Source organism: Festucalex cinctus, chromosome 10 (assembly GCF_051991245.1).
Source record: "Festucalex cinctus isolate MCC-2025b chromosome 10, RoL_Fcin_1.0, whole genome shotgun sequence".
NCBI lineage: Eukaryota > Metazoa > Chordata > Actinopteri > Syngnathiformes > Syngnathidae > Festucalex > Festucalex cinctus.
The window spans coordinates 28721194-28737701 of record NC_135420.1 but is presented as its reverse complement, the minus strand read 5'-3'; the positions used below and the strand labels follow the sequence as shown (position 1 = coordinate 28737701).

At 38.6% G+C, this 16508-nt stretch overlaps 1 protein-coding gene across 3 annotated transcripts in view; it reads right to left on the bottom strand.

Annotated features, from left to right (window-relative positions):
- Positions 1 to 16508, bottom strand: part of slc22a23b (solute carrier family 22 member 23b) — a 44923-nt gene that overhangs the window by 4021 nt on the left and 24394 nt on the right. For 2 of the 3 annotated variants that reach the window (XM_077533706.1, XM_077533705.1), the window contains exons 3-10: positions 8565 to 8668; positions 7043 to 7197; positions 3336 to 3522; positions 3094 to 3221; positions 2067 to 2169; positions 1486 to 1712; positions 491 to 523; positions 277 to 400 (exon numbers count right to left, since the gene is read on the bottom strand). In XM_077533706.1, the coding sequence (XP_077389832.1) occupies positions 277 to 400; positions 491 to 523; positions 1486 to 1712; positions 2067 to 2169; positions 3094 to 3221; positions 3336 to 3522; positions 7043 to 7197; positions 8565 to 8668 (1061 nt within the window). Of the gene's footprint in view, positions 1 to 276; positions 401 to 490; positions 524 to 1485; positions 1713 to 2066; positions 2170 to 3093; positions 3222 to 3335; positions 3523 to 7042; positions 7198 to 8564; positions 8669 to 9658; positions 10757 to 16508 lie in introns of those variants that run through there. The other variant, XM_077533703.1, reaches the window with a different exon arrangement.

Below are 16508 nucleotides of genomic sequence, written 5' to 3'. Positions count from 1 at the left end.
ATTTAAAAAAAAAAAAAAAAAAAGTACATTGTTGAGATTAATAGTTATATTAATATGTCAGGTTAAAAAAAGGACTGATTTTATGTTTTTTTTTGTTTGTTTGTTTTTTACTAAAAAATGTATTACACAATGACTGACTATTTTATTTAATTTTAAATTAAAAAAATTTTGTTTCATGAATTTTTTTTTTTTTTTTTTTTAAAGAAAATAATTTGGTAAAAAAAAAAAAGTGACAGTCACATAATCGTATCTCGCCACGGGCAACTCGGGACTCACCTGATGACGGTCGGTGTGATTTCAGCGCAAAAAAAGATGCTGAGCGTGCTGACAGCGTGAGAAGAGAACATGCCGATGATGGAGAAGGCCACCGAGAACTTCCTCTTCAGGCTGTCGCGCAGGACTGCGACATTAACAACAACAAAATCACGTAAGGAAAAAAACAAACATTCATCATCGTGATTTATATCCAAGCAGACCACGAGAGGCGTACCTGTGTCATATCGAAGACTGTACTTCCCAATCACTGGATCGCGTGAGCGGTTGGTGCGTGGAGGGCAGAAAAAATCAAAGAAAAATGTTATTGGCAAAAACAGAAAGAAACAACAAGAAAGCAGCACATCCCTTCAAACGAAATTGGATTTTGGATCGCGAGCAAGTTTTGTGGATCCCACTGGGCTTCATCTATTTCAATATTGAGCACAAGTATTTAAATAAAATAAAATAAATAATAATCATTGTAATTATTCTTCTTCTTATTATTATTATTATTTTAAATTAATTAATTAATTAATGCTGTTTTTGTAAATATTGCACACAAGTAATACACATTTAAAAAAAATAAAACTAATACTGAAACTAACTAAAACAAAGCATTTATTAAATAACTAAAACTAATAAAAACTGAACCAAACCACCCTGAAAACTAATTAAAACTAAAAAAAAAAAAAAAAAAAACTCAAAACAAAATCAAAACTAAAATGAAAAATTCCAAAACTATAACCCTATATATACTATATATAACTATAATTTTGTTAACAACATAAAATAAAAACAAAAATGCTTTATAAAAATTATTGAAAAAACAAAAAACAAAAATGCATTTTTAAATACCTAAAATTTGAAAAAAACAAAAAAACAGAACCACCCTGAAAACTAATTAAAACTAAGTAAATTAAAAAACAAAAACTCAAAACGAAAATAAAAATTAACTAAAAAAAAACAAACAAAAAACAAAAAAAAATCTAAAACTCATACTGAAACTAACTAATAATAAAACTAAGCATTTATTAAATTACTAAAACTAATAAAAATGAACAAAACCACCCTAAAAACTAATTAAAAGTAACTAAATTAAATAACAAAATCTATAAATAAACAAAACTCAAAACGAAATAAAAAACGAACTAAAACGAAAAATCTTTTTTTCTTTTCTTGCTTGCACACCAAAAAGAACTTAAAAAAGGATTTTTCTTTCCTCTCCCTCACAATTGAGCAGTCCGAGCTGCAGCAGCGACGCGAGAGCCGTGATGATCATGAAGGTGAGAAGTCCTCCGCGCCGGCCCATCAGCGCCACCATGGGGCAGAGCGCCACGCACGTCGCCACGGCGATGCCCGCCATGGTGTAGTAGTCGGTGTGGCACAGAGCGGTGGGCTGCGCCTCCGGGTCCATCATGCTGCGAGCGAAGCAGTGGTGGATCCCGTAGCCTGTCAACCTGGCCCCAAAAAATAAAAAGGATCAACAACTCATCTTTACTTCTTAACTCATTTGATCCCAAAAACGTATAAATACGTTTTAGTTTAAATGTTTGAAGTGTCCCAAAGACGTATTTATACGTTTTTTTTTAATGCTAAAGCACACAGAAGTATACTTTGGCAAAAGGAAAAAAAAAACACAAACGTATAAATACGTTTTAGTTTAAATGTTTGAAGTGTCCCAAGACGTATTTATACGTTTTTTATTTTTTCTAAGCCAAAGCATAAAGAAGCATGCTTTAGCATAGAGAAAACAAAAACGTATAAATATGTCTTTGGTAAAAAAATAAAAAATAAAAATAAACCCGACTTACGAGTTGACACAGAGCACCACGATGTTCTTCCACAGGTTCCTGGTGCTCATCATCTTCACGATGCAGGTCCGCTGGGGCTCCTTGTGCAGATCCTGCTCCAACTCTGCTCGAAGACATGATGACACACCTTCAGACGCATTCCGGGAGTCAATCGATCGGAAAATCAATTGCAAAAAAAATAAAAAATTGTCTGTGACAGCAGATACAATGAAAACAGCAGAGGCCCCAGTATTGAACCCTGTGGAACACCACACATTCCATTATACATGAGAGTTGCATGTACATATTCGTCGGACGACTTTCTTTTTTCTTTTTTTGCTCAACATAGTTTGAAGGGATTACAAAAAAATATGATGCACCATCGCAACAGCCACAAATCGACTACTGAGCACATGAAATTCACTTGCGTCACACGTAAGCAAGCAATCACTGGCGAATAAAAAGTAATCAGGAGAAAATATGCTTTTGTCATACTCTAATACAAAATTTAAATGATTCACTTTAGTGATTAATCGATTGAATCGTTGCTAGATTCATCAATTTTAAAAACATCTAATGAATGAAAAAACATTCACAATAAATTAAAAATCGTACCAAAACAAAAAAACATATCATAAATGAAAAAAAATGTATACTGTGCTGTATAATAATAATAAAAAACAACATTTTTTTAATGGAAAAAATTAATTAATTGAAAAAAGAACATATATGATGCATGAAAAAGCATTTATAATAAATTAAAAAAATCATACCAAAACGAAAAAACATATAATAAATGAAAAAAAATGTATACTGTGCTGTATAATAATAATAATAAAAAAAAACATATTTTTAATGGAAAAAGTGAATGTAATTGAAAAAAAAAGAACACATATGATGCATGAAAAAGCATTTATAATAAAGTAAAAATCATACCAAAATGAAAAAACATATATACGTAATATATACATGTATAATTAACGTTTTTTTTTTTTAAATTAACACGGATTTGCAGGTCGTTTTTGGAACATAACATAAACGTTATCACCTGAAAGAACTCTGCCGGCCTCACTTGTCAGGTCAACTTGGTTCTTTCTTGCAATGCGCAGCATCATTTCTTTTGAGCGTCTGTAGTGCTGAGTGGTCAACAGCCAGCGGAACGATTCGGGGAAAATCCTGCCGTGACGAAAACAAGCAAACATGAACAACAAACCGCAGTCGTGTCCACGTTTTTTTTGTTTTTTTTTTGCCAAAGCGACAAGACTTGTCGTCCTCGATCCATCAACTCACCAGACGTACGGCAGCATCAGGACGAACGGGCTTATGATGACAATTTGCAGGAGCTGCCAGTCGTCTCGGTCCGGCCAATCGCGGCACAGCGCCGCCACGCCGGGCATCAGCAGCTGACCCGCCACCATCAGGAAACTGGCCACCATGGTCATGGAGAAACGCCAGGCGGGCAAGCAAAGCTCCACCCCTGAAAATGGAGAAGAAAAAACAAAAAACAAAAAGATGTGGAAAATATCTTGGAAGCTTTTCAGGCGTTTACGTGTTAGCTGAAATGGTCACCGTCATAAAAATCTTTTCTGGATTGGGAATTCTTGGTATTGATGGGAACACACAAATCGATTTTGCTGAACTCATTTGCTCCCAAAAACGTATAAATACGTTCTATTTGATATGTCTTAAGTGTCCCAGAGACGGAGAAGACCCACGCGGGCACGGGGAGAACATGCAAAGTCCACCCAGGGAGGGTGGAGCCCGGACTCGAACCCGACGAGTCCTCAGAACTGGGAGGCGGACGTGCTAACCAGTTATCCGCCCGAAACACAACATACAAACACACGTTTCACGAGGTAGAATCTCGTGGCAAAAATGGCCGAGCAAACAAAATCCACCATCAAGTCCGAGCTGGACGGATCAAAAACAATCCCCAACTCGTTGTGGTGGTTTCAACTGCTGCCAGCTCGATTGGAATACTGCACACACACACACACACGCACACGCACACACTGGATGGCACAGAGCTTTTGTTGTAGCTGAGAAGCAGAATGGTCTTACTTGTGCTGATTATCTCAGTGCCCCCCTCCGCCCCTCCCACCACCATGTGGGCTCATCCTGGTATCGCCTCACTCAATGCCCCTCCCCTTCCTCCCCCGCCTGGTCTCACCACTCAAGTGTCTCTCTCACCCGAGTCCCATCCCCCATTGACCCCCCCCCCCCCCCCCATTCACCAGGCGCTTCCTGAAATGAACAGTTGGGGAAAACAAAGACACAAGTGGGGGGGAAAAAAAAAAAGTGGGGTAGAAAGAACCGAACTTGATGACAAATAGCTGACAGTGTTGCCACAAGCGCTCATCGAATTTATTGGGAGCTCGAGAGAGAGAGAGAGAGAGAGAGCCGCCGTCTGTGTGGGTGTGGGAGTGTACGATGGAGACGGCCATAGAGGTCTGGAATCATGAATATTTAATGTAAGACTTCATTAATAGCATCGCCATTTACCAGATTCAGATTGAGAACCTGAACTGCCACATTAAACAGTTTAAGGAGGAGTTGTGACAATGGTTTAGTTAACAAAATAATGAAATAACTATGACCAAAAAAAAAAAAAAAAAAAAAAAAAAACATTTTTGGTAAACTAAAATATTTATTTATTTATTTTTTAATTACTGAAACCATAATTTATGTTAAAAGAAATGAATGCCCTCTTGGAGTTGTAGTCCTTTAACTTTGTTTTACCTAAAAGTGACGTCATCTGGCAGCAGCCAATAGAAAAGCACCAAAAGATGATGTCGCGAGTCAAGTCAAGTCAAGTCAAGTCATCTTTATTTATAGAGCGCTTTCAAACAGCCTAGGTAACAAATCTCCTCGTTTGGTCTATAAATGAAAATTGAAATAATTTAATTTAAATAATAATAATAATAATAATAATAATAATAATAATAATAAAAAAAAATAATAATCATCATCATCATCATCATCATAACTAATTAAAAATATTAATAATAATAATAATAATTATTATTATTATTATTATAGCAATACAATAAAAATAAATAATACATTTAAATAAAAATAAATATTCATTTATAAAACAAAATATTACACAGTACAAACTGGGTTTAATACGGCTCAACATTCTATGCACAAATCCATTTCAGAAGTCGGCAAATTGGTAAACTCGGGATAGAATGCGGGACCATCCGAGCTTCATTAGCTTTTAGCGCTAACATCGCCCGTTAGCGAACTCCCCGTGATAGCGTGATAGCGTGCTCTAATTTGGAAAACTACACAAAAAAAAGCTATTGTGACCTGTTTCAATTGTTTATATGCACGCAAACATTTTTTTTTTTTTTTCTGGTCGAGATGGTCAATGGTTGCTGACCAGAAGATTATGACAAGTCTACACACCCCTGTTGAAACGCTAGGTTTTGGTGATGTCAAAAATGAAACCACCACAAATAATTTCAAGGCCTATTTCATCGTTAATGCAACCATATACAACTCAAATGACCAAAAGAAGAAAAACAACTTTTTTCTCTTATTCTCTTTCTCTTATTTTTTTTCAATTGTTATAAACACAACAGTCTTCGTTGAGTGGTTACAATTGACCAACACATCCTCAAATGAAAATGAAAAACAAAACATGAGGAGGAAGAAGCTGGATTCTAACAGCTCCCCCGGGACAATCCCTCGCAAAGGTGCTCAATTAGCAACTCGGAAACACGTCCCAAACGGCCGCCGCACCCAAATATGCCATTTGAGAGTTTGATCGTGGACGCCATGTTGTAGCAAGAGAACCAAAAAAAAAAAAAAAAAGATGAAAGCTTTCAAATGGAGCTCAAGAAAACGAGCGCGCGCGCGTGTGTGCTAATAATAAAACCGTCGAGCGGGAGCGAGAACGCGGCGGTTCAAAGGAAAAAGCGCTTCTCAAAGGAAGAAATTCGGTGAAACTGGAAAGGGACGAGATCAAACAGATTGACAATTCGGATGTCGGGAGGAAGAACGTCAGAACCGTTTCCGTGTATGCAATAATTACCATAAACAGCAGTTGTTGAAAAAAAAATACGACTTTCATGATGCAATTTACATGTAAGTGAGCATTTTTTCGCATTTTCACCAAAACGTCAGAGCTGCAAACATACCACGCGCGCTAAAGTAGGTCGGCAAGTGATTTTTGTTTGTCAACAATATTTGTTTTATGCAACCATCACATCGTGAGTAACAAAGTGGCGTGAGAAAGGCTTTTAAATCTCTGCCGTTTTTAACTCATCCAACCCCAAAAATGCAGAAATACGTTTTTTTAATACTTTGCCCTTCACTCCCAAAAACGTATTTATATGGTTTTTTTTGTTTTGTTTTTTAATTCTACAGCATACAGAAGGTTTTGATGCAGTTTCAGACCTGAAGATGTCGCTTAAAGCAACGGTAGTTATTACAAAAAAACGGCCAGCAGGTGGAAGCAGAGTATAAGAGATCAGCACGGGCCATATTGCAACAAGCTCTTTTTGCCAGTGTTTTCAACAGGTTTGTGAATAATAAACATGAAACATATTCTAACGCTAATTGCTGCAAAACAGAAACAGATACAAATATACATTTTTTTTTTCCTGAAGAAAGAACAGACATTAATCTTTTTTTTGGTAGGTTCCATGATTTTATAGCAATAGAACACAATATTCTGAAAATCAATCAAAATACAGAAAAACATACAGTCAATAATAGATTGGAATCATTTGGATTCCAATCTATTATTGACTGTATGTAAATCACTTTGTTTTGAATATTTACCAATCCCCAGATCAAAAACAGCGAAAACTTTAGCATCTGTTATTTATGTATTTTTTTCCCTGCTCTTCCTTCTCATGCACATTCTGCATCAGCGATGACAAGAGAGGAAATAGAAAACGGCCGCGAGGAAGCAGCGGCAAAAGCCGGCAGGCGTACGTACGTCATTGCATGCATGCATGCAGGCTTGCAGGCTTGCAGGTACTTACTGAGCACGTAGAGAGAGAGCGCGAGGCCCGCCAAGCAGAAGCCCTCAAAGAAGCGCAAGGTGCTGAACATGGTGACATTGACAGAGAAGGCCACACTCAAACCAAACGCCAGCATGAAGAGCACAGACAGAATCAACACCGGGTGGCGACCGAACCTTGGAAGAAGCAGACAAGAAGAAGAAGAAGAAAAAGAAGAAGAAGAAAAACAAAAGTGGTTAAAAAGGCTCACAAACCGAGAATAGAATTACGCTAATCTCGTCAAACAACGGCGACACGGGCCATTGTTTGGCCTCTAGTTTGAAGGGGGGTTGTTGGTCAGTAGGTCATATCAGAATTAGAGTGAAGCCATTTCTTGACATCGTTTCCATGGTTACTGATCCAAGACACAATGCATAGGCTTTATTTTCCCACGAGGCACTTCAGCTGGGTGCAGACCACTGATCTATATATATGACTGGATAGCCGATAGGCCAAGGCGTTTGAGGCGGCGAGGACGCCATATTGCTCCTCCCAAGAAACGTTTCTCGCCATACCATCACGATACATTTACAGTATCCAAATTGGAGAACATTTGTTACCGTACTTACTTAGTAAAAACAGCATAATTTAGGGTGTTTTAAACAAGAGGACATTTTACAACTTGCCTTAAATACATGTATAAATGATATGCTTAACTCGTTTGCTCCCAATAACGTGTAAATACGTTTTTTTTTTATGTTGTACGTGTCCCAAAGACGTATTTATACGCTTTTTTGTTTTTGTTTTTTTGAAATGCTAGAGCATACGGAAGGCTTTGATGCAGCCTCTCAACTGCAAAGAACGGTTGCAGAAATGTTATTACACAAACGGCCAGCAGGTGGCAGCAGAGCAAAGGAGATCAACCAGAGCCATGTAGAAAAAAAAAGCTAAATTACTTAGAATTTTAAATAGATTTGTGAAAACCGATGAAACTTAGCTCTCTTCTAAGGCTAATTTCTGTCAAATGGAAACAGATAGAAACAAACTTATTTTTCCTGATGAAAGAAGAGACTTTAATTTTTCTTTTGGTAGGTTCCATGCTTTTATAGCAATAGAACACAATATTCTGTGGGCCTTGCAAAATGAGTCAAAATTCAGTAAAACAGCCGGCAGCAAGCCCTGCTATTGATTTCGTCCTTCTAGTGGGGCAGCATGAGGGTTTATTCCCCTCAATGTAAAATCTACCGAACCCAACAAATACAAATACCACAACATTCAATTACGAGTAAGAAAATAATCAGCCAAACATGCTATTGGACCATTATTTACACATTATTTTGTTTGTTTTGTGTGAATGTGCACCCATAAATATCCTTAGAGGGAACGTGTGGGTGTGCCGGTGCACATAAAAGTTACTACCTAGAAATTGGTATCTTAAAAGGGGTACCTCAAGGGTCTGTAATAGGCCCCAAATTATTCAACGATATGTGCAATGTTTCTGGAATACTCAAACATGTCTCACAAAAACAAAAACAAACAGGAATGGAGAGGAGAATAAACATACCAGTCGGCCATGATGCCCATCACTAGATATCCAAATATGGAACCCACGAGCAGAGAAAATTTGGCAATATGCACCTTCCAGGCCGAGTCGCACACCAAGTTCCACTGTAAACACAAACAAACAGAAACACAAATATTTCAGACGAGATTTCTCAGGTTTTCAGTGCAACAAGCAGCAATGTAATCACAGATAATCCAGTGAAACGTTTTCACGTCGGACCCACTGACACGGCGACGAGGGCTGGGTCGAAAATATCGACGTATCGATATCGAATCCATATTCCTTTTCATAGCCCAATATCGATTCATGAAACCATGAATTGATACTTTTAACTCTTTGACTGCCAAACGTTATCCAAAAAAACCCCCAACGGTGCCAGTCGATTTGGAGCATTTTCATGTTCATCTTTCAAATCAAACTGAATATTGTGCGGTATTGACGACCTTCAGAGGTGGCTTCAAGCAATGGTAGTCATGACAAAAAACGGCCAGCAGGTGGCCATAGAGTATAAGAGATCCAGGGCCATGTTGCGACGAGCTCTTTTTGACAGCGACCAGTCATCAGGAATGTGAATTTCGATGAAACGTTGCTATATTCTAATGCTAATTGCTGCAAATCAAAAACAGATACAAATATACGTTGTTTTCTTTTTCAATCTTTGCTTTGGTAAGTTCCCTGTTTTTATAGCAATAGAACATAATATTTTGTGGGCCTTGCTAAATCAGTTAAAATCCAATCATAAAAAAACTGGGAGCGAAGGTTGCTTCAGTGAAAATGGTTGTGAGGGAATGAGTTAATTGTCCAAAATATGGAGAACTCAAAAAATTAGACCTAATTCAAAGAAATGGATGCTATTTTCTGACTCAGCAACCCCAAAGTACCTGGAAACTGGAACCTGACCGAGATGCATTTTTTTTGAAGGGGTGGGGCGACGTGCAAAGCACATACACATCAAAAACTCAGAGTTGGAGGTCAGTAGGTCAGACGTGTTTGTATTTGTATCAGATGCTCGTCTTATTGTAATGCTCGACAAATATGAAGATTTGTTTCCTTTTCTGTTGAATTCCTGCATGTGTCGGGTGCTCTCTCGTTACCTTGGTAACCACATTCTGACTAAGTCCCGTGTGTAGCTCCAATGTCCTCTCCTTGCACGCGCACAACACGCCGCCGTCTTCATCCCCGGTGCCGTTGGCTTGGAACCGAAGCGCGGGCACGTCGCCGGTACCGACACCGGTTACCGGCGTCGACGACTCCGCGGTCCACTCGCTACCGTTGGCCAAATAAGGTCGCAAACACGTGCCGGTGGGCTGCGCCAGCAGAAAATAATCCGAGAACTGGCTAAAGCCGATGAACAGCGCCGGTATCCAGGTCAGGACGACCAGCCGCTTCTGGTGCCTCCCGAAGCCCCCCAGGGACGGCAGAACCGAGGCGTCGATGTGCGGCAGCAGCCTGCTGGGTGCCGCCTGATCCAGTGGGGTGAAGCCGTTCTCGGAAGCGTGGTCCTCGTGTGCCTGTGACTGCGGGCGACCGGCTGCCATCGCTGTCCGGACCCGCGGAGCAGCTGGGACGCAACAGCCGGCCGAGCGAAAACCCACAACAAACCCCGCCCACCCTTCCTGCGTTTTAAACCTTGTCCGACACAAAATGGGGGTCACGGAAATCCTGAGCGTAGAAAAAGAAAAAAAAAGCCGATGTGTGGGTTATGAATCGAGTCACAGTCCAGTTGCCCCCATGTGGTCCGTGCCGGGGTCCGAGCGGCGAGCTGCTTTCAAGAGGCTGTGGGAAATCTCCCCGAGCTGCTCGGGCGAGCACGCGGGGCTTTGTGTTCCGAGTGGACCCCTCCCGCGGTGGGATCCATCCATGTGCAGCTGATGTGTGGGCCAAGAGAGAAGATCATCGAAACATCTGCCAGTAGCTCATCCGTCGTGCGAGTGCACCCGAAAACAGGTCTCGGTCGAAGAAGCCGGAGCAAGACCCACCCGGAGGGTCTGCAAGTCCAGAATATCCGGCGGGCCCCCTCCCATTTTTATTTTTTTGTTTTGTTATTGTTGTTACATTTCGAAACGCAGAAAATTTGTGGCTGTATCGTCAATTGGGATACGAACCCAAAGAGGGTCGCAGAAATTGTGAGAGGAGGAGGAGGAGGTTGGGGGGGGGTGCTGGCTTAAGCCCACCCCTCCCCCGATTGCGCATGCTCCGTGATTGGAGCGTCTGCAAAAAGGCGAGTGCACCAGTGACGGGCATCTGCGGGCAACAATCAATCTTCCTTTGTGCAGATGCTTTAAAAACCGAAATTCATTCACGATGTCGAACATTTATTTTTTTATATTGCCGATTTCAACGTCCACGTGTATTATGACGTCATTTATTTGTTGCCTTTATCGTAATATTTGGTTTGGAGCAGGTTTGAGAAGACAATAGGAGCGTTTGGGTTTGTTGTTGGGGAGGTGTTGTGACGCTATTCGGCCTCACGGGGGCGACAAACTATCACAAAATTCACTCACGTCCTTGCGTCGTTTTCAGCACAACAAAACGTCAGTTTGTTTTTTTTTCAACATGGGGGATCTTTTCTGCTGGGTCGTTACAAGGTCACGTGGCACAAAAGAGACAGATGATATAGCAAGTAGAGAGATTGACGCTGGTATTACGGGCGTGCCTGTGACTGTCTGCTGCTGGTCCTAATGACGTGTGTGACCTTGAGATTCCCAACTGTGACCCTGACATATTAATAAGAAGTCGAAATAACAGTGTTGTGCAGGTTGCACATGAATCTAAACAGGGCTTGGACTGGCACTAAAAAAAAAATAAAAAAAAAATCGATTAATGATGATGTTTCACTTTGCGATCTAGATAGAGATTTTATAGCAAAAAAAACAAAAAACAGAAACATGTCAAAAATAGCCATCAAATGTCCAAAAAAGGAAGATAGGCCATAGGCCGAAAATGACCACAATATGTCACTAATATTGCCAACAATTTGACTAAAAAAAAAAAAAAGGCAGACATGAAAATGTTCAAAAAGGAACTTTAAATAAATCCCGAAAATGAAATTTCCACAAAATGTCAGAAATTTGACAGAAATGTAGAAAAGTCTGAAGATGTATGAAAAATGAAGTATGAAAAATTAAGGGGTGAAAAAAAAAATCCAAGCTGAAAGGTAGTCGAAAATGAATCATTACGTATTGCATGCTGCATATTTTTCTGTTATTATGTTTTGGGCCGTCAGTACTTTAGACGAACACGAACACTTCGATTCCTTCATCACAAACTTCAACTGTTTTTGCGGCTCCGGACAGATTTTTATCGTCATTTATTTGGGTTAAAATGTCTCTTTTGAACAGTAAAAGTTGCTGAGTTGTCCCATTAAATGCAAGGAAAATTATTTCGCAAACTGCTTGGAAAAGAAATGGGACAACTTTTTGGCTCAATGTTCCTTCATTCACCTTTTGATCTCCTCCTCCTCCTTTGTGGAAGTTCGACTATAAACTGCATGTGTGCCATCTGCCAACCGCACCCACATCACACAATGGCAGCGCTGGCATTCCTGGCGCTTAAAACAGAAAGTGACCCCACCTTAAAATTGTAACGAGGGCGTATTATAATAACGTCTGACGAGACGAGTGCTTGAAATGTTGGTGAGACAAAAACAAGTCCTAATTGTTTTTTTTTTGTTTTTTTTTTGTTTTGTTTTTTTTAATGCATATTGCATTACAGTAGCAAACGTGGCTGATTGGACACATTTTACAATAAAAATTATTATTTTTTAAAATTATTTTTGTTTATTTTATTATTTTAATGCCATTTTTAACAATACCTGTTTTTGCTTGCTACACATGAATTTCAATCCCGTAGTTCAATAAAAATGTTACTTTTGCACATTATTTGTTATTTATTATGTTTATTATTATTATGTTTATTCTATTTATTTATTTATTCACTCGTCTACCTCTTGGTATTAATTTACTAATGTAAAATTTATTTACTTGTATACAAAAAACAAAATTTGTCTACTCACTTAAAATGTTTGCATGGCTTGTTTATTTTATTTTATTTTATTTTATTTTTTTCATGTGAGGCACTTTGTATACAGCAATGCTTCTTTTTTTTTTTAAATTTTTTTTAAAGTGCTTTATAAATCAATAGGGATGGAAAGATATCCAAACATCACAATACCACAATTATCACGATATTGTGCGGAGGTTGAAAAAAAAAAGAAAAAAAAAAAGACAATATTGTGACCATTAGCGTGGATTTCAAACATGGAAGGGCCAAAACATGCCTTGCAAAAATTAAATTGCACTGAAAAGCTAGCCACCAGAGGGTGCTATAACGACACAAATGGAAATCAAAATGATTTATTTTATTTTTTTAACAGACATGCTGCTTTTAATATGGTGACATGACGGCGATGATATATTGTGGTAGATTTGATATTGCGATATCACGATATGTTGCAGTTATCAGCACAAACCCTAATAGCTCGATTATTTATTCCCCATACCCGCAAGTTTGTGCATGAGTTTCTATTTGTTCCTCTCGGCGCAGAGCAGACAAGCTCGGGTATCATTCAAGCAAGCAGCCTCTTTGTCTTCAGCCTTTCCCTTCCCCCTCATCCCAGGAGGCGTATCCATGTCACCTTGCTGCACAGGTAAAAGCACTGGCACAGGATTAGCGGCCTGGAACACGCCCGCTCACAAACCACGGCGGCCACATTTAGGATTCACTTTTAAAACGGTTAGCCGACCACGACTTGTATAAGAGACTTGCTTGCCCCGGCATGAAAATGAAGCCGTGCCCGTTTTTTTTTTTTTTTTTTTTTACGCTAATCGCACGGGCGCCCGTCTATAAAAATATGTCCCATCGAGTGGATTTGTGCGGATGTGTCAGCAAGGCTGAGCTGGAAAGCATTTGCAGGGTCACGCCCACGCTTCAAACCAAAAACCTGCTCGGCTTCTGCTTCACTTTGCAGACATCAACGAAATGAAATGGGAAATATAAAATGTCAATATAAGTTCTTAATTTTAATTTTTTATGTTTTATTTCTAAAAATAAAGAGCTTCCAGTGTCAGCATCATTTTTTTTTTTTTTTTATAAAGCGGAAATTTAAATAAATCCATAAAAAATTTCCTTATTATTTTAATATTGCTGATTATGTCTTACAGTTTAAGAAAACTCAAATATCGTATCTCAAAATATTAGAATATTTCCTCAGACTATGTAAAAAAAAAAAGCCATAATCAACAATATTAAAACAATAAAAGGCTCGCAATATTTCAGTTGATTTGTATTGAATCCAGAATGTATGACATTTTTGCTTATTTCATTGCATTACAGAAAAGAATGGACTTTATCACAATATTCAAATTTTCCGAGACAGTCCTGTAAGCTAATTCTGTGTTTTCGTCAGGTTTCGTAAAAGGTTTCAAAAGATCTTCGCAAGACAGTCAAAATATTGTCTGAATATGTTGGAAATGTCAAGTAAAAAACTGTCGTCCAAATCCTGACAAAAACCCGAAATTCCGCTACGATTGCTAGCATTCACCGCTCAGCGATATACCAACTTTATCGGCCTTCGGATTCGTAAAAACGCAGATGCCAGTTTTTTGTCTAAAATGTAAAAAATCGCCACCGATAATCGGCCCGGTCTATAATCGGTCTCTCTCTACATACGAGTAAACGTTAACAACAGTGTGATTTTGCTTGACTAAATGATGCGTCCACTTCAAGCCTTATCCTGTCTGGTGGGACGCAGGAATGAAAAGATGGCGAACCGGCAAGAAACACGCCCCAAAAAATCGCCGGCAGCGAGTTCGCTACGAAAACATGCTCGTGCAGACTTTTTTTCTTCAAGTTGAGAACTTACTATCGGCGGGACGCTCGCCAGCGCTGCAAAAGCGAGCACGCGGTGTCATTTTTTTTCAGAAGGCCCGGCGGCTCGCAGTGGAATGCCGCTCTGCAAATGTCGTCTGCGCGAGTTCATTTCAGAGCCAAAAGTGACTTTTTGTCTGGCATCCGCCGCAGGGCAAAAAACAAAACAAAACTTGACGCCAATTGATTTGCCATGAAAATGTTACGGTTAATTAGAAGGATCCAAGTAGCCCTTTGGATGGAATTCTTTATTTTGAATTGATTAAAATGGTAAGCCAATTTTCCCAAGGAATTTCGTATTGTTTATAAATTGTATTTTTATTTATTTTTTATTTTATTTTTTTATTTTTTTACATCACAGTTTTCTGTTAAGAAGTGGTAAGCAAATATTGGGGTGGGTGGTCAGCAGCCCTGTGAAAACACTAGAAAATATCCGCCCCTGTATGATGTCAATCTCCAAAATGACGACCAAAACAATACAAATCTGTATTCATTAAGTTGACTTTTTTTTTTTTTTTTTTAATTGGACCTTGACAATGTCAAGCAGAAAGTGGAGGACATTGTATTTGCTTAAGAGCTTTATTCATACTTTAATGTTTGTTAGTTTTGTTCATAATTAGCTTTTAGTTTCTTTGTGTTCCTCTAAACTTCTTTTCACGCTCCCTTTAATAACGCAAAAGATAAAATAAATATAAAAAATATATAAAATACTAATAATAATAACAATAATAATAATGATAATAATAAATCTATAAAAAAAAAATACACAAAAATAAATATAACAAATGATAATAAAAAATATATACCTAAAAATTAGGGATGTAATGATATCCAAACATCATGGTACAATATCACGATATGAAGGTCACGTAATGATAATTATCATGATATTGTGGAGATGTTGGTGAGACAAAAAACAAGGTCACAATTTTGTAAAAAAATGAGCTCATACTAAAAAACAAAAACACAAAACAAAACAATGCTTTTGTACACAACACTGCATATAAACAACCTACACTCTCTCATAACACTCAATATTGAGGCACTTGCTAATGCAAGCCCACATTGAATTCCTCCACATATTGACTCGGTTCACAAAAATATTACGTTCCCCTTCAACTGACCATGAGCGTGGATTTGAAACATAGAAGGGCCAAAACATGCCTTGTGAAAATTAAACTGCACAAAAAAATAGCCACCAGAGGGTGCTAGAAATGCACACATGGAAATTAAACTAATTTTTTTTTTTAACAGATGTGCTACTTTTAATATTGTGACATGACAACGACGATATATTGGGATATCAGTCGATATCACGATATTGCTGTTTTCGTTACATCTCTAATATAAATATAATACAATAAAAATGTTATTTTTAATTATATGCTGTGGAAGGTGGTTTGCAAATGGCTGTCATGCTGCAGTTAGGACAGGGGCACAAACGCCACGCTCAACGGCAGGTCCGTCTGCAAACAGGAAGTGACGCGGAATAGTCGTTACGTCGCCCAAAATATCAAAAAGTGAGTTGTTAAAACAATTATGCGTTCTGTCACTTGAAGTTGCAAAACGCATTTCAAGCACGCTCGTCTCGAGTGCGTGTCAAGACATAACTTCTGATCACACGCACGCACGCACACGCACACACACGCTACATTCCTCAACAGCAAGTGATGTTCGCAAACTTGGGTGGGGAACTTTTCTTCAACCAAAAAACAGACACTCGTGCAATTCATTAACAACAACTTTGTCAACGCTTATGTATGCTTACGCCATTCTTCCATTTTTGTTATGACAGCGTCAAAGGGAAAGTCATGTAATGACATATTACAAAATATTTGCAGTTTTATTGAAAACGTGAATTATAACTATAATTGACTTCATGTATTTGAAGAACCCATTTGGTATCGTCTTCATGTACAGCACCAAAAGCAAAAACATGTTCATGTTTGCTTGTCAAACTTGTTTTCTTGAGGGCTCCACCCACTGGCTGGGGGGAAGTGGGTGGAGCCTGTGTGCGCATGACCTCACACAAGATTGTAAAATAAAACAATGTGCACACACCAGAAGCTAATATTG